Source organism: Vulpes vulpes, chromosome 14, assembly GCF_048418805.1.
Source record: "Vulpes vulpes isolate BD-2025 chromosome 14, VulVul3, whole genome shotgun sequence".
In the NCBI taxonomy this organism is placed as follows: Eukaryota; Metazoa; Chordata; class Mammalia; order Carnivora; family Canidae; genus Vulpes; species Vulpes vulpes.
Genome location: NC_132793.1, coordinates 87,696,454 through 87,715,384, shown reverse-complemented (window position 1 = coordinate 87,715,384; position 18,931 = coordinate 87,696,454). Strand labels below are relative to the sequence as shown.

At 45.8% G+C, this 18,931-nt stretch overlaps 1 protein-coding gene across 5 annotated transcripts in view; it reads right to left on the bottom strand.

The window, feature by feature from the left end:
- Window positions 1–18,931, bottom strand: part of PCSK6 (proprotein convertase subtilisin/kexin type 6) — a 183,567-nt gene that overhangs the window by 124,638 nt on the left and 39,998 nt on the right. For all 5 annotated transcript variants that reach the window (XM_072737112.1, XM_072737113.1, XM_072737116.1 and 2 more), the window contains exon 2: window positions 10,967–11,071. In XM_072737112.1, the coding sequence (XP_072593213.1) occupies window positions 10,967–11,071 (105 nt within the window). The remainder of the gene's footprint in view (window positions 1–10,966; window positions 11,072–18,931) is intronic.

Here is an 18,931-nt window from a genome sequence, read left to right as displayed (position 1 = left end):
GGCCAAAGGCAGGCGCCAAATCACTGAGCCACCCAGGGATCCCTCTCCATAGGTTTTATAGTAGGTGGCCTCTCACCTACTATACCTAAGTAGATGGTGGCCTCCCAAAGGTATGTCCACTCAGAAGTAATTAAATTATGGATCTCCAGATGAGACCACCCTGGATTATTTGGATGTGACCTAAATTCCAACGACAAGGGCCCCCATACAAGAAGGCAAAAGGACAAGCCCTTAGGAAGACAGAGACAGAAGCAGAGGTGGGAGGGATGCAGCCATGAGCCAAGGAACACCTGGGGCCACCAGGAGCTGGAAGAGGCAAGGAGAGATCATTCTCACCTGGAGTCTTCAGAGGAGCTACTGCCCTATTAATACCTTGATTCCAGAATTCTAGAATTCAGGACTGTGAGAGAATAAATTTCTATTATTTTAAGCCACCCAGTGTGTGGTCATTTGTTACAGCTGCCCTCAGAGAGTAATGCGGATTTAAATTGTGGCCTTAATCAGGGCTGAGATTCTTAAATGTTTCAGAATCCACGAGGCTGTTCTGCTAAAGGAGGATCTGGAAGCCCTAGCTCAGTCAGACCTCTCCTCCCATTGCTAGTGATGAGAACATACAGGACCCCAGAGAAGTGGCCACGGTGGCTGAGGCTGCATTGGGCCAGGGAGAGATGCTTGAGGCAGCAGCTCTTTACCAATATTATATTATATTTTATTATTTTATTTTTAAGATTTAATTATTTATTCACGAGAAACAGAGAGAGAGGGAGAGACATAGGCAGAGGGAGAAGCAGGCTCCCCAGGGGGAGCCCAATGTGGGACTCAATCCCAAGACCCTGGGATCACAACCTTAGCCAAAGGCAGACGCTCAACCACTGAGCCACCCAGGCATCCCTGTATCCATCTTTTGATCTCCGCACACCCTGGAAGCCCATTCTGACATCCAGGCTGGCTGTTGAGGGGTTCCCCTTGGGGGGCCCAGGCACCCCTGCATGCCCTCATCTGACAGTGTGCCCACTGTTTGACAGCTCTTTTTTCCTTTCAGAGGAGGGATGATTGAGGTCACCCTTGTTTCCCCAGCTCTCAGCAAACACCTGCCCTGTAACAGGTACTTGCTCAGCAAAGATTTGCTGGACTGATAGATCATCCTCTTTCTTACTGAAAAGGCAAAATGAAAACTGACACAGAATGAACACATACTTAGGTGAGTCTCTGCCATAAGTTGAGGGCTTGTCCTGCACCTTGCTCTTCCAGCACTGGCCAGTTCATAACTGGATGTGTCCGGAAGTCTGTCTGATGACCCTCCACTCCCCATGGGCCTGTGGGCAGGGCCTGGGTTTTGCTCAGCACTGTATTTCAGCATGCCAGGCAACATGTGGCACACAGAAGGAGCTCACTACATGCTTCTTGAATGCAAGAGTGAAGGTAAATGGATACATTTCAGATTACAAATATAACCACAGGTAGACTTTTAAAAACACATTGCAGGGGAGAAAACATGATAGCCTTAATGACTACCTGATGACCTTGACTGAATTTGTGTGTGTGTGTGTGTGTGTGTGTGTGTGTGTAACATCAACCATAAAGTGATCTGGGGCAAGAGCATGGTTTGTCAAATGTTACGTCTGGCCCAAACACATCATCTCTTGTAGCAGACCTGTACAAACCTGTATAAAATGTCTTGATTTCCTCAAAGTCATGTTGTGAAGGTGGAACCTCACACTGACCCTTTTCTTTTTATCTTTGTTTTTTTTTCTATGTTGCTTGCTATACATATAGCATATTTATCATAGAACTTATTTGCTCTGCGGGAGAGAATTCTAGTCATGCAGAAGACTTCAAAATCTTCCCAAGGTTATGTGAATAGCAATGCTTTCTTTTGCCAGGCATGCCCCTCCATCTTTCTTCTCAAGAAGTCAATCAAATTAAAATTAGGCATCTGGTGAATGCCCTTCTGTAGATGAGGTAAAAAAAAATTTTTTTAACATATTATTTATTTATTTATTTGACAGAGAGAGAGAGAGAGAGCGAGCACAAAATGAGGAAGGGACAGAGGGGGAGGGAGAAGCAGACTCCCTGCTGAGTAGGGAGCCCAATGTGGGGCTTCATCCCAGGACCCTGAGATCATGACCTGAGCTGAAGGCAGATGCTTAACGGACTGAGCCATCATCCAGGTGCCCTGATAAGGTAATTACAATTTAAAGATGGGTATAAAGAGGTAACATAAATGATCAGGATTCCACTAGATGCCTGTGGGTATCATGGGTTATCAATGCTACTGTACTGTAAAATTGTCCAAGTGTCATTTTGGCAGGCATGCCTTAGACAGCCCTGGTCATGCCCTCTTCCCTGTGGCCCACAGCATGCTGACAGACCAGAAGCTGGCCCAGCACATCAGTCATAGGCTTGACAAGTGACAATGGGGTTTGTTTTGTAGCTCCCTCCCATGAGCCAATGCCACCAATGAGAGCATGAAAATCCAGCTCTGTTCCACCCGAAGCCACCATGTGTCCATGCCCTGCTGTAAAGCCCTCAATTGCTCATAGGGGCCCACTATGGCTTCAGAAGCCTCAGGAAGTTGGTAGGAGCTGGAAAGTCCTAGAGGGGGGCTCCAGAGTCTTTGTCTGGAGACAGAGCTAAGGCAACAAAGGCCATTCACAGGATCCTTTGTCCCCACACCCTCAGAGGGCCCTACGGCCTCAGGGGGAAGACCACACATTTGACTCAAGCTGCTAAACTTCCATAAAGTGCCCACTGGTATGTTCGGTTTGTTGAGAGTTCATTATACGTAATTTCTGAGTTCCATGCACAATTGTATCCAGAACATGGGAGACGGCTCCTGCCAGCTCTCTTTTTTCTTTCCCCCTAAGCATCATCAAAGTGAAGGGCAGCTTATTCTGTACTTGCTGAAGGACAGGGAAATTCCTCTCCTGTTAGCTTGTGAGTAAGCCAGTCCTGACTGCAGGCCAGGGAATAGCCATGGAAGAAGTCAGAGGCCAGACCCCCAAGGGCCCAGGTGCCACCAAATCCCAAGACCTCCTCCACAAGAGAGCGAGCTCACCAGAGATAATGTAGACAATCAACCTCTCACTCTGCTTGTAGGAGGCTAGGCAGCCTGCCTGCGCTTCAGCGGCCAATCTGTAATCAGGGGGTCAGATCAGCCCATTCCTGAGCCACCTTTGCACTCCATTAGGCTCTGATACTTAGAACTCGGTGCCCATCAACACCGACTCTTCTCAACACTTTGGGCCAACACGAGCATTGGGCCAACTTTCAACCAGGTGATGAGCTAAGTAAGAAGCTAACCCACTGAGTAGGGAATTGAAAGAAAGAAAAAGAATACTCCTTGACAAGTGTCAGTCACCCTACAGCATGCAAGGTGGCCCTGGTCTTGTGACAGGCAATGGTTAATGCACACATGACACGAGCAGGGAGCTAAGCTGGGGCTTTCTTCTCTAGGGCCTAGGGTCCCTCAAGAATGGAAGGACAGGTGACAGTCCCAGGAAGCCCCAAAAACTAGAGGCAAAGTGGTATGGACACGAGCATGTATTTTCCTTTTCTTTCCTCTGTAGAGAGAAAAAGAATCCAGGACTTTCATCAGCTTTTCAAAGGGGCCTGTGATTCCAAAATGAGTATGAGCCATTGAATTCAGCTAGGCTCACAGAAAGTAGATCAGAGCTTTCCATGTGAGGAATTGAGAAGTGCAGTGGCACTTACGTTCTAGGGGTGAGGAGGGGCAGAGGGACCAACCCCTCAAGCAAGCAATGCCTGGACAGCCTCTTTACAGCATGTCTCAGTAAGATGCCCGAGCCCCCCTGAGGGTCTCACCTTGGGGTAGGGTAAGGGATGCTGGGCTGCTCTGGCAGTTGCTTAGCTGGAAACCCAGGAGGCAGGGCTCCTGGGCCCTGGATGAAGGAGAAGAGAAGGAAGATGAACGAACAAAATAAAGGGTATTCCGAATCAGTGTAGAAACCCACCACCCTGTTCCTCCCATGTCGGGGAGGTGACTGGGACCTAGCCCCAAATCCACTTCCTCACCCACAGCCATGGCTGAAACAACATGTAGACCACCTCCAGCTCTTGCCATCCAAGCTGCACTACACAGGCCACGAATGTTTCATGTTGGTGGGACATGACAGTAGTCATTTTGCCCGTTTTAGAGAATAGGAAGTGTGAAAGTACTTTGGGAAACTGACTCTCTTCATTCATTTGTCATTTAGTTCTTACTCTGCTGAAAGAAAAGAGAAGGTATCCCTGTACCTCTGAGTTATCACCTGCCTCTACTCACAGAAAACAGGGCAGGTGGCTAGAGCTTAGCTCCCCACTGGTGTTCACCAAGTAGACCCTGGTCAACATGCCCAGTGTCCAGCTGGCATTGTCAGTCCTATCTTCATTGTGGGCTTTAGCAATACACGATGCAACATGATTAATTCATTCAGGCCCTTTCTAGGATTTTTGTCATCATATTACAAAGGCAGGCCACAAGTCACTTCTAAAGTCATTACATAAAAAGAAGGGGATAAACAGATGATAAGAGATACAACTTGATTATGTGAACCTACTCTGTGCAAGTTGAGGTGTTTCAATAAACATTTACTAAGCGTCCATCTACTATCTACTGATTAATCTGCTAGACTCATAAGGGAATAAAACTAAGATGTGGCCTTGGCCCTTGAGCACTTTATAATCCACTGGCAAGCGATGTGCTCATGTGCTTCTAACTATAAGTTTGTCTATCTCAGGTCGGCTTACCTTCCCATTGCCTCTCCTTGGGGTCCAGAAAACTGAACACTCCCCCCAGCCTCATGTTCCTGGCACCCTCGGGCACCATCTGCAGCTCCTGCTGACCTTGTCCCTGTCCATTACCAGATCCCAAGCACACTAAACCATTCATCATTCCCACCAAACACTGCTGTGTGCTCCTGTGTGCTCCCCACCTGGGCCTGCAATCTTGGCACTCTTTCCAAAATGGCCAGGAATCAGATGTTTACAGGAACAAAAGGGAGGAGGCCGTGGTCAAGTAAGTCCGACAGCTGCTGAGCCAGACAGGCTTCATTCCTGCTCTTGTGTGTACTGGGACACTTCTCCTACACCTGTGTGACCACTAAACCCTTCAAGATGGTGCATCTCCTGTGACGGTGGTCAGCTTGGAATGCATGCCGGATATAGAGCCCACACCAAGACCCTCTCTGGCCCTGCCACTGCTAAGCTCGAGTGTTGAACTGGGACAAGAGAAGGGGGATAAACAGACATGACCCCTCCACTTCTGGAATCCAGTGAGGAAGTCTCACAAGTCTAGAATATAAACATACAACTGTAGGAAGTGCAAGTTAAGTCAGAGAAGATGAGCTAACTTCTGGTGGCAGACAAAAATAAGTTGAGATGAGATGATGAAGAAGAGACACAGTGGGAAAGACAGTCTGTACAAACTCTGCAGGGGGAAAGAGCCAGTGCCATCTGAGGAGGACGGGACAGGCCAGTGTAGCTGGTGTCCAAGGGCCACAGGGAGGCCAGAGAAAGAAGGACCTCCCAATGGGGCAGTGGGACCATCACACGTGTGTTTTATAGGATCTCTTGGGAGAGGGAGAGCAGACTGGTGAGAGACAAGGAAGCACATGGCAGGCCAGTGAGGAGGGCAGGGCAGTGGTCCAGCTGAGAGAAGGCAGGGGTGCAGGTGGTGACACAGTATAGGGGCATCACAGAGTTGTGTAGGAGGTAAAACAAATGTGGGTGTGAGGGAGGTTACTGCTTATGCCATGGATGCAGATGGCGCTTCTGAGATAGGGGCAAGGTCAGAGGCGGTCAGTTGGGTTGGGGACGTGTGGACTTTGAGAATCTATGAGGCATCTAGGCAGAAGCATAGAATGTGCTAGTGAAAAAATAATAAAGGTCCATCTTTTAAACCATATTTTAACATTCTAATTTTTGCCCATTCATAGTAGCCATTCCACTCTACCTGGCCAGGTCATACTGAAAATGTGAAGAGACAGCTGGAAATTTCTTCTGTCGCCAGATGGACAAATCCATCAGTCCCTGGGTGGCGGCCCTCCCATGCCCCCAGCCCGCTCAAGTTCATCGGCCCCTGAGATCTGGTCACTGACTATGTGCTTGGATTTGCCAGGAACTTTTTGTTTGCACTTTGAATGGCTCTAGCACACAAAACTCTCAGATAAAATTCCATCTGTGGTTAATGGAAAGATCTGCCTAAACGTTGCATCACTGCTGGAAAGAAACCTGAGCTTTGACTAAACTCTGGGGGCAGAGTCCCATCCTACAAGACAGAATGCCTACCCTGGTCCTAGAAATCATTTCCAACTTTTGAGCTGAAAGCACTGAAATGAAGCTTCAAACTGAAGGCTCCCTCCGCCCCAGAAGGAGCCACAGAGGGCCTGCCTTATAACATCTTTATCCTTCCATTTCTGTCATCAATCTGGCTGAGAACGGAAAGGAAGGGAAGGGCTGAACCACAGTCATCACACTAAAATGTAAGGGTTGGAAGATGCAGCCAGCCATGCCGAACTATAAGCCAGCTTGGAACAAAATCAGAACAAGTAATTTAAAAAAAATTTGTGAGCCCTTACAGCCATTGGCTGATGCTTCTGTAGCATCCACCCTTCTCCAGACTTTTGGCAAAAGAACAAGTTAAAAAACAAATGCTTTCAGTTTGCTTAAATGACAGCCCTTGGAAAAACCCAGTGACTGATACTGCACGCGGAGAACAGTCAGGCTGTTCTCCCAAGGAGGAGGCTGATCCACAAAGCACTTGGAGCAAAATGGCCCTTTTCAAGGGTGGTTGATACAAAACAAAACAAAACAAAACAAAACATCAAGTAAAGGTAATTAAGAATGTAAAGAAAATTACAGCACAATTCTGGTACAGGGTTCATGCAAAAAGTAGCTTAATAAATGTCCATATGTACACACGTGCGTGTGCACATGGGCAGCGAAAAGAAGTCTTAAATACTCCCTTCCCACTTGCGTTTTGTTTTGCTTTCTTTTGTGAGGTTGGGGTGGATTATAAATTCCATCCCTTATCAAAGCGCTTTTTTTTTTTTTACAATAGAGACTGAAGCTAATTACAATAAAATACCATCTGCATTCGATCGCACTGTACCCAAAGAACTGCAACATTCATTTCCAGTATGGTCATTCAAACTCAATGGCAACTTTGCATTCCAGTGTCTCTGAATAATATTAACTCATCTTGTCCTTTCCTTACTAATACTAATCACACCATCTCCAAATGCCTAGATGCCACAGAAATGCTCCGCTGACATAGGAAAGCATCCTGGTGTGCTGTGAGAAAAAGGTGACACTCAACACTTGTGTAAAACAGCTACTTTTGCTCAATATTTAATCAGAATGACGAGGCAAAGTAAATATTAGTTAGTCAGCCTGACAGCTAATTGATTTGGTTTGTATTCAACTAGACTGATTTAAACAGAAGTATTTCACTTGTGATTCCGAATTCATAATTGGTTCAGATGTCTCTATGTTTTCCCTGCGGCTACAAATTTAATTAGTGCTGCAAGAGAGCAGGAGCCAATCGCGTGGAAGTCGCAGGCAGGGCTGGAATGTGCAGGCTGTTTACCTTTTCTCTTTCTTCTATAGTGGCAAGACGCTTTGATAGTAGCCCTGCCAGGAGCTTATTAAGAAGCTCTTGGATAAAAGGGACTTTTATTTGAAAAACCTAACTGCCATAGCCTTTGCTAAGAGAAAGTCCATCCTTCCTAATCTTCCCTTCAAGGACACAGCTGATCACTGGGAATGGTTTGCCCTCAGTTCCAAACTGAATGTAGGGCTCTGATTGCACCTCAAATGAATGAGTCTGGCACCATAGATGCTACTGCGGAGGTGGATCTGGACACTCCCACCCCGTGCACTCAAGCCTGCCTGGGCTCCCTCTCTGCTACATCGGACAATCTCACGCCCAACTCCTGTGCCCTGCTCTGCTGGGGGCTCACCCAGGGCAGACACCAGCTGGGTGGGCATCTCTGCCTCCCCTGGGGCACAGAGCCTAGTATCCAGCAGGTGCACAATTAATATTTGGGGAAGTAAGGGAAATGCAGTCAAGTTGAATACCTTTGAATGTGTGTTGTTTTTTTTTTAAAGATTTTATTTATTCATGAGAAACACACAGAGACAGAGAATGGCAGAGACACAGGCAGAGAGAGAAGTAGGCTCCATGCAGGGAGCCAGATGTGGGACTTGATCCCGGGACTCCAGGATCACATCCTGGGCTGAAGGCAGGCGCTTAACCTCTGAGCCACCCAGGGATCCCCGAATGTTGGTTTTTTTAAAAGATTTTTTTTTTTTTACTTATTTACTACAGAAGGAGAGGGAGAAGCAGACTCCCTACTGACAGGGAGCCTGATGCAGGGCTTGATCCCAGCACCTAGAGATCAAGACCTAAGCTGAAGGCAGATGCTTAACCAACTGAACCACCCAGGCACCCCCGTTGTTTTGTTTTTTTTAAGATTTATTTATTTATTTTGAGAGAGAGAGAAAGTGAGTGACACTAAACACAAGCAGGGGTAGGGGCAGAGGCAGAGGAAAAAAATCTCAAGCGGACTCCATGCTGAGTGCAGAGCCCAATGTGGTACTCTATCTCATGACCCTGAGATCACGGCCCGAGCTGAAATCAAGAGTTGGATGCTTAACTAATGGAGCCACTCGGGTGCCCAAGATACTTTTAAATGTTTTAAAATTTAGTCACTTAAAAAAAAAGGATGTCTATAAAACTCAGGTCCTATTTCAACTCTGCTGTAGTTCTAACAATTGAGAAACAGCTTAATTCTCAGAACGCCCTGCAGAAAAGGAGCCAGGAAGTACACTGCCACATTATCTTCTTATTGCATGCTTCTGTTGGGACACGGGAGCTCCCCCATTCAAACGGCTTGACCTGTGTTCTAACTATCTGTGTGGTAACAATTTAATAACTCTGAAGACTTCCGATGAAGAACAAGCATGTTGTCTTTACAAAACAGGGCACATTGTTCGCTTAGAAGTGAAACTGTGGACGGCCTGGCAGCAACTCTCTTCCCAGCTCAGAAGTTTCTCGATGCTTTGAGAGATGCTGCTGCTGTGAATCTCAGCATCCTTCTTGCAGCTTCAAAGAATCCACATTTCTTTGGTGACCAGCACAGAGAACCCCTTCCACTCAGCTTTATACTGATAGAAGCATCAGGTCTGCTCATCCTTTCCAATTGTCCCGTTCTGTGGGAATCAGCAACTACTATCTAGCTCCACTTCCAGAAGGAAAAAAAAAATACACCAGCCCCTTTGAAAAACATTCCTTCCAATTCTGTGGTGTGAACACACGTAGGGATAATCATAGTACCCTATGAGCAGAGGAGATGACATACATTAAAGTGCTCAAGCACACAGTAGTCCCTTAATAAACATCGAATTTGGGATCCCTGGGTGGCGCAGCGGTTTGGCGCCTGCCTTTGGCCCAGGGCGCGATCCTGGAGACCCGGGATCGAATCCCACGTCGGGCTCCCGGTGCATGGAGCCTGCTTCTCCCTCTGCCTGTGTCTCTGCCTCTCTCTCTATCTCTCTGTGACTATCGTAAATAAATAAAAATTAAAAAATAAAAAATAAAAAAAAAAATAAACATCGAATTCTTTTCCCTGCCAGGAAGGAATAATGGGATTAGCATAATGCTTCATATCTATTTCCTTCTATCCACCTATCCATTTAGTCACCCATCTATAAAATCAGTTCAGAAATATGTACGAGGTATGTCTGTCTTGTCACAGCTCAATCACATGAATGAGTGGCATGAGGACCACTTTCTCATGTGCTTGAATTCAGAAGACCATGAAGTATTACTCTGGAGAAGGGTGTTTCAGGTACTGTGCCCAGGCCTAATCCATCTCTCTTGCCTACCCTTAGCTCAGCCAATACAAAAGGAGCCAGGACTATCAGTAGGGTGACTTGGGACAAACCAAGAACCCATTTCTCCATGGAAACTTTATTGTAAATATTCTGTGGGAATAAAGAAATAGTACTGTGTGCCAGCTTGGAAGCCCAAACTAACATTTAGCACATTGCTTTTTAAGAGAAGGCGATTTCCACATTTGAAAACTATGATTTACCAATGGCCTCATTTCTTTGTTGCTACTGCTTTTCACATGAACTTCATTTTCCCTCATAGCACTCATCACCCTGTGACAGATCACATATTTTTCTACTTACTGCTTCATTTTCTATCAGCCTGACCACCCACTCCAACGGCGCTGCCCCATAGCTGGTATTCCAACATCACTTGCTGAATGAAAGAAGTCATCAAAAGCTAATTTGACCATCTTAAATTTTTAAGCTTACCAAGTATGTTGACGGACATTTGTGAAATACTAGTCTCGAATTGATGCAGAGAGAAAGTATAATTAATGATCCAATAAACATGAATTATATGAAAATGTTAATTGTTAGCCTCTTCACAAATTATAATTGCTCTTATCTCAAAGATCACATGAATTTTTAAGAGGAAAACAGTAATATTTACGGCCCAAGTTTTAAAATTCATGGTAACCATTAAGAACATGTGTTATGACAACCACAAAAACAACCATTGACCCAATCTAATTTCATTATTATTAAATCACTAGCTTGAATTACCTAGTCTTTTTGCTTTTGTGGGTAATATTCATATAGTTACCTCCTCTGATTACTGTGTATTTTGCTGGTTTTTAAAGATTTAAAAGATCAACAGGTCTATATTCATTTGACTGTTGCTTCAATGGAAATTCTCAAGTCTGACAAGGGACCAAATATTTCAAGCATTCAGATGGTCTGATGTGTTGCTGCACATCTGTCTTGTTTTATTCAAAGTGGATAAGGAAAACTGTGTAGCATCATGTTAAAATCAGGACTCAGTTATTTTTAGAACCACAGATCCAAACAAAAAGCAAACAATACTCTAGGCCTTAGGAAAGGGTCCTGTCCCGGGAGTGGAGATCCATACCTGGGGATCCATTCTAAGGAAGGTATGAGGGCCTCTGCTACTCCAGGTCGATCTTTTAAAGGTTTTGCTATGATAAAAATGGTAGTAATCTTCCAGGTTTCCAATCTGCAAAACAAGAAGCAGGATGTTTGAGTCAATACAGTCTTTTTTTAAAAGTTTTTTAAAGATTTTATTTATTTGCAAGAGAGTGACAGTGCACAAGCGGTGGGGAGGGGAGGAGGGAGAGGAAGAAGCAGACTCCTTGCCAAGCAGGGAGCTTGAAGTGGGGCTCCATCTCCAGACCCCAGGATAATGACCTGAGCCGAAGGCAGATGCTTAACCAACTGAGCCATCCAGGCACCCCCCAGTTAATACAGTCTTACAGACAGCTTCAAAAATCCTCCATCCCACAAAAAATCTTTCCTGTCTCTGAAAGACTCATTCTGTTCCCAAAGAAAACATACCCTCCATTATGCTTTCCTATCCATCTCTCTGGCCCATATTTAGTGTTTACAAACATGAAGGTAGATTTATATACTCCTTTTGGGATAAACAAGGCAGGGTAGTATTTCCAATGAAGTACATGCTCCTCCAAATCTTGTGGTAAGTTCATATCACTTAAAATTTGTACTCTCTGGGCCAAGTTTTGTAGACAAGAATTAATGTTCATTTAGGGTCAAGCATCCCTGAAGTAGCTAAGTTAGTGTCAAGTCAGGCCTGTACCAAAATATTCATTTCTAAACAAACTCCATCCTCTCCACCCCACGGGTAAACTGAAATATCTAAGAATGAACATTCACTCCCAAGCTTAACGAGGGAGCCAAAAAAAACACGCGGGTCCATCTGCTTGGGGATTGTGAAAAGGTCAGATGAGAACATTCAAACCCCCAGGGCGTCCCAATTTTCTGCCAGGGGTGGTTTGTCGAGACAGATTTCAGCTTGAGGGCTGGACAGAACCAAGAGAAGCAATGGATGTGGCCTTCAGAACAGGCAGCCCTCCTGCCTCAGTGACCCTTGAGTATCAGGACATTGTTCTCAGAAGACCTGTTTCTTGTTCTGACTTTCACTGGTTATTGAAACTGGCTTGTTGGTCGCCGTCCTTGAAAGCAAAGTTTTTTTAAATGAGGCTGGACCAAATATTATATAGACTTTCAAGTTACCCGTCTCAGCTTAAACCATCCTAGTTTCTCTTCCAGCTTCTGATCAAAGAGTGAATTTAAGACCATTTGTACTCAAGAGTGGCACATGTGTGGTGATTCTGATAGGAACCTGGTTCAAACTCTGCCCTCTCCCTTCACCACTACTGGCCATGTGACCTTGCATTTGCATTTGCAAGGGCATTTGCAATGTTGTGAATCTTGATTCCTTCTGTATAAAATGGGGATAAAACTACCTAACCATTGGAGTTAGGAATAACTAAAGTGGGGGCACCTGGGTGACTCAGTGGTTGAGTGTCTGCCTTTGGCTCAGGTCGTGATCCCCGGGGTCCTGGGGGGAACCTGCTTCTCCCTCTGCCTGTGTCTCTGCTTCTGTGTCTCTCATGAATAAATAAGTAACATCTTTAAAAAAAAAAAAAAAAAGAAGAAGAAAGGAATAGAGTCTGCACAACTCACAACCATCTTTGGCTATACCTGCCTCACTCAAGCCATTCTGTCTGCTGTGACCTGACCCTATAAAGGTTAACAGGCCCAGGGAGAGACACTGGACAGACACTCTGAATGGCCACTTCCACATCTTTCCACAAGGCAAGAGTCCTCCAGCACTTCTCATTTCCAGCAATCCTGGGCAGGCTGGCTGTCTCCTATTCCTGAGTGGCAGGAGATACCCATTTGTCCTTAAAATAAATATCCTTTTTCTCTTCTTTTTTTTAAAGATTTTATTTATTTATTCATGAGAGACACAGAGAGAGAGGCAGAGACATAGGCAGAGGAAGAAGCAGGCTCCTGCAGGAAGCCTGATGTAGGACTCGATCCCAGGACCCTGGGATCATAACCTGAGCCAAAGGCAGGTGCTCAACCACTGAGCCACCCAGGTGCCCCAAATATCCTCCTTTTTCACTTAGGCTTCCATATATTCCTGCCATTTACAACGATAGAACACTGAATACTAGGATAGTCATGAAGATTAAATAGGTATCATTTGTATTGTGCTAGAACCTGGTGGATGTCAACAAACACTGGTTGGTGTGGGGAGCTGCATGGGATTCTCTGTCGGCTCCTCTCCACGGTGCCTCCATGCCCCTCACTGGGACCAGGTGCTTTAGATTTTGGCCAAATCTAGGTCCACATTCCAGCTTGATCCCTTCCTGTGGGGTGGCCTGGGCTTCAGACCCTCTCTTAGTTGCCTCATGAAAACAGTAACTACTGCCATGAAGGGTTGTTCTAAGACTTAAATTACACAAATCTAGAAAGAGCTAGCAGAGTGCTCAGCAGGTAGTAAGTGCTCAATAAATGATTTTCTGCAATGAAGATTCTCAGTTCATTTTCTACCTCAAGACATTTTTCCTACCATCATAAACCTCATTATTTTGGCCCCATTTTGCACAAAAGCACTTATATTTCTCCTACAGATAAGTCACCTTGCTCACTTCTTCAACAAAGGTAATTGCCGTATGTGTCAAAGCATCCTTCTAATGTGTGCCAGAGCTAAGATTTAGAACCAGAAGCAATAATGGAGTCTTTACTTGGAACAGTATTTAATCAGCCTGTTTGCTTCTATCCCTGCCACCATCCCTGAGAGATGTTTCACAACTTCCGGTCTTTTAACTCTGGGCATTCAAGTCAATTCCCATTCAGGGACATGGAGAAACTAAGAGGTAAATCGAATTTGCTGGCAAAGGGATAAATGACTTGCAGAGCTGCTGACCCTAAGCAAACCCATATCAGGGTGGCCCTGGAAACCATCGGGGCAGCACCTGGCCTCAGGGCAGCCAAGCCAGGCCACTGGCAGCCAACCCAAAGGCCATCCACCTCCCTGCCTCTGAGCCACCATGACCATCCTTAGCAACCGTTCAAAGTATCTGAGTTAACAAGAGCTTTTCTCCTTGAGGAATCCATGGAAAGAAGAAATGCTCTCCCACAGGGCTGACCAGGCAGAGCAACAGTGACCAATGCCAAACATGTTTAGAAACTTATGTCCAGCCCAGCATGGGGGCTGAGGGTCTGGGAAGGACTGATTACTCCTGAAGCACAGGAGAAGGGGATACCAGCCAAGGCTGCCTTCTTGCCCCTACAAAGTGAGCTGTAGAAGAAGCTGGAATGTGTTTCAAAAAAAGAAAGGCAAGGGGGTCAAGTCATTGGCTGTTCATAAATCTGAAAGCAGCAAAGGGTCCCCTCTGAGATTCTGTGTACCCCTTCCACCACCTTGGTAATTATGGAGGAGGGTTCAGGGCATGAGGAGCAGCCACATTCCTTCCTCACAACCAAAGATTTGAGGCCAGATAGTGTCACTGAGGGCAGCATGGGACAGAAAGGGTCACCTGATACTGGAATTACTGTGAGGATAAGAAAAGGAGGAAGAAGAGCCCAGATCCTCAGGAGGGAATCTAGATACCACAAAAGCCTCTGAGTCAACTCCCTAGTATGCACCCACTGTCTGCAGAACAGATTAACATGGTGCCCCCAAAGTATGGCTACAACTGTCCTCCCAAAGCTGTTCACAGTAGGGATTGGAACACTATGGCCATGGGCCAAATCTGGTCTGCCTCCTATTTATCTTATTTTTTTGTGGTAAAACACACATAATAGAACACTGATCATGTTAACGATTTTTAAGTGTGCCTGCAGTTCAATGGCACTGAGTATTGTGTGACCAACACCACCACCTGCATCCAGAACTTTTTCATCTTCCCAGACAGAAACTGCACCCATTTCATTAACTCTCCCTCCCTGCTCCGCACCAACCCTGACAACCCCCATTCTATTTTCTTCCCTGTGAGCTTGACAGTTTTAGATATCTCATATGAATAGAATCATTTGCCCTTTTGTGACTGGCTTATTTCCCTAAACATGATGTCTTCAAGGTTCATCCATGTCGGGATATTTGTCAAGATTTTCCCTTTTTATGGCTGAATAACATTTTCTTGCATATTTATACCACATTTTATCCGTTCATCCATTAATGGACACATGGATTGCTTACTCCTTTTGGCTATTGTGAATAATACTGCTATGAACATGGGTGTGCAAATATCTGTTCATGACCCTACTTTCAATGCTTTGGGCCTTATATACAATTCATGTTTTTATCAATAAAGCTTTACTGGAGCACAGTCACACTCATTCACTGACCTACTGCCCATGGCTGCTTTCATATTACGATGGCAGAATTGTGTGGTTACCACTGAGCCCCTCTGGCCCACAAGCCTAAAACATTTCATATGTGGACTTTACAAAAAGAGCTTGCCATTGTATAATTCAGAGCATTTGCTGCTGGGTGTATTTTGGGAGTCCAGGAAAGTCTCTGATGATGAACATGGCTTCTCTAAAGGTTGGGGGCCACCAGGGCACACACTGAGGGGCTCTGCTTAGAAACAGGCATAGCTGCTATGCCAGCACCAGCGCCTCATTTGGTTGGTCATTGAGCTGTCCTTTCTCCAGGAACCCTCCTTGTCAGATGACCCAGGAGGTCGCTCCCATCAGTCTGACTCACGCTACACTGCCCTCTTCCATGGCCCTTCCCTGGCATAGGGCATGGGTCAGGAATGAGGTTTACATCACGGACAAGAGGTCAGAAAGGATCAAGGGGTGGCAGAGCAGAAGATGGCTTGTACCTGGCTGCCATGGAACACAGCCCAGTGAAAGTCATCTTGGCTTGGCTGATGCAGCATTATGACGTAGCTGTGTCTTGCTCCCTCCTCCTCCCCCACCCCACCTAAGTCCTTCTCTGGTTCTTACTTTGCCTGCCACAGCACTGTCGACCCCAGGCATGCCCCTCCCAACTTGGGGAGCTACTCCTTAAGATCTCTGGGTGCATCTATGAACTAAGAAGACAAGATGGCTAGGAATTCCCTATTCTCCCATCCAAGTACTAACCAGGCCTGACTCTGCTTAGCTTCCGAGATCAGATGAGATTGGGCATATTCAGGGTGATACGGTTATAGCCTGGAAAGCCCCCATTCTCCAGTAGAGTCCCTGGGGACATGGCCACTGGCCTGGTTAAACTCACAGGACACCTAACTGTTCCGTGGCCCTGACCTACAGATAAGGGTATAGGAAAGAACCATGGGAATGGCCCTATTCTACACATGAGAAAACAGACCCAGGGAGTCAAGCCCAACTGTCACCCTCTGAGTTTCCCAATTCCTGAACCAGCAATTTCCCCTCACTGCCCACAGAGGAACAGGTGACAAGCTCTGCACCACATGACATAGAGATAACACAAATTAGGATTTGGGATTACTGCAATGCTTTTGGTACACCTTCAGAATCAAACTGACCACAGCTGGAATCATAAGAATGGACAGAAAAATAGGGGCAGCCTAAATACTTTTTGAATTAAAGCAATTTCCTAACAGAGGAAATACCCTAATTTTGATTTGATTTCTGCACTGATATTAAGGAGCTACTCCTCCTGGCTGGGCAGCCCTGGCCATTCTGCGCTGCTATCCCAGGGCAGTTTTTATGCCAGGCCTCACTGTGCCCCAATGGTCACCACTCACGTGCTCCGGGCCCCACCTCTTGAGCCAGTATGGAAGCAGTCTGCCTTTATAAACACAGGGTACAGTGGGCTTCCATGGGATTACTGCTGCTCGAAGGCTCTGGCAACCCCCACTTCCTTCCCCTCCTTGAGAATGGAGGAGAAATTCTTCCCCCAGAATACCAGGCTATCTCCCAGTCCTGCTCAGCTCTGAGCACTTCCAGAGCCTCAATGTGCTCTCCGTTGATGAATCTGATCTCTAGTCTACAAGGTATGTTTTTTCGTAAGTCATAACACAAAATTTCAGTAAGTGCCTTTTCTCTTTCTTGTCTGTGTATTTTCACAACGCGTTAATTAGAGCCAGTCCCTTAGTACCCCATCCAAGAAAATGAACAATCTGCTGAATATGTAATGCTCATGTCTCTTCACTCAACACTGATATGTAATTATACACATTAGTTGATAAAATTGGTAACATCATTAAAATATCATTAAAGACCCTACTAAATGTTCTGGGCTAGAGCACTGGAAGGAATGAGATCAAAGAACGCATAGTGAAAATAATTGAGCGTGGTTTCTCCATAACTGGGTACTCTATTAGACATTTAAAAAAAATCTAGATAATGTATACATATGGTACAAAATATGGACAGTACATAGGGAACAGCAATTCTCCCTCCTTCTCCTGTCTCCCAGCCACAGAGGATCCCCAACTTTTACTGGGTGCTCCAGGCTCAGGAGCTGACACTTGCTGAGAGCTCACTGCATCCCAGTTAGATGCATGAACCTGTCTGAGTCTTACAACAGCCTGATGAGGTAGATGTTGTGATTATCCTCATCTTGTAATTGGAGAAACTGAGGCACCAAGTGGTTAAGTAAAAGCGCATCTTTAGTAAGTAGCACCACCAGGATTTAGGCTCAGAGATCACATTCATGACTATCATACCTTCTGCCTGTTGACACATTTACAGCATCAGTTACCATGGTTCTCATCCTCAGTGGCAGGTTTGCCCACATAGGGCCAAGTGGCTCCACAAGTGTTCATGCTCCTTCATTTCAAGCAGAAGTCATGCGAGACATACATTATGTTCCACACATGCATCTCTTCCATGATGTCCATATGGGTGTCATACGTATGTATGGATATGTGTTTTATGTATTTATATACACATATATGTATGTATATGCATGTATGAGCGTGCCTATAGATGTATGTATTCAAATATGCGTGTACATGTATGCATGTATGTATAGGGATGTGCAAATGTGAGTGCATATATGTATGCACGCAGATAACGTGTGGGTATGTATATACAACGAGGTATGAGTGTGTATGTACATACACATGAATGTGTGTGCACATATATATATGTATGTGTGTATTCAGGTATGTGTGTAGGTATATAATTGTGTGTGGGTGTTTACACAAGATTCACAGATAAATGGTTTTGAAGTATAACCAGGCAAGCCTTTGGTTTCCCCACAGCCTTCATATGCAAGTGGACCTCCTGAGCCCGCTGCTAATTGCCCTCATTCAGAAGTTCTGGATTTGTGGCCACCACATTGGTCAGGGTCAACTGATAGCATGAGCATACCAGCTATGGGCTGGGCCTAACCCCAGGTAAAAAAAAAAAAGGGTCCAGGACACTGTTCATGTGTACTCTGAAAACTCTCCCCAGGAGATTGCGGAGCTGCATCTAGGGGCTGTGTTGAGTGTGCCCTTCCCTTGCCCAGTCACAGTTCCCACTGGTCTTCCAGGCTCAGCTCAGCGCCAGTGCCTCTGTGAAGCCTCTCCCATGCACACGGGTCCCTAGCACACTTGTACTATTACAGGCTGAGTCCTCCAGGGCCCAGGCCATACCCTTGCATCTCTGTCTCCTTGTTCCTGGCAGAGTGTAGTGGGGGAAGCAGCCCTCAAGGTGCATGTTCCAGATGACTCCTGCCACACCCAGAGCAGCCATCCCAATGTCAGTGTCTTCTTGCCACCCTCATCTTCCAGATCTGCTCCTCCTCCCAAGGAGTCCCTTGTCTTGGTGAATGGCCCCACATCTTCCACGTGTGTCCAGTATTGCCAAACCCTCTGGAAGTGGGTCCTGTTTCTTTTTCCCCCTTGTAAATTTGAGTACAACCAGCTTCCAATCACTCATGGCAAGCTACTGGCCTTGAGGAAACCAAAGACTTGCCCGGTTGTACTTCAGAGCCATTTATCTGTGATTCTTGTGTAAACACCCCCCTCACTCTGCCTCCTCTTAGGGGATGAAGTTTCAACCCCTCACAGGGCACATAAAGATCTCCACCACTGGGCCATGTCACCTCTTTGGCCAAGGGCATGGCTCTGCTAGCGTCACC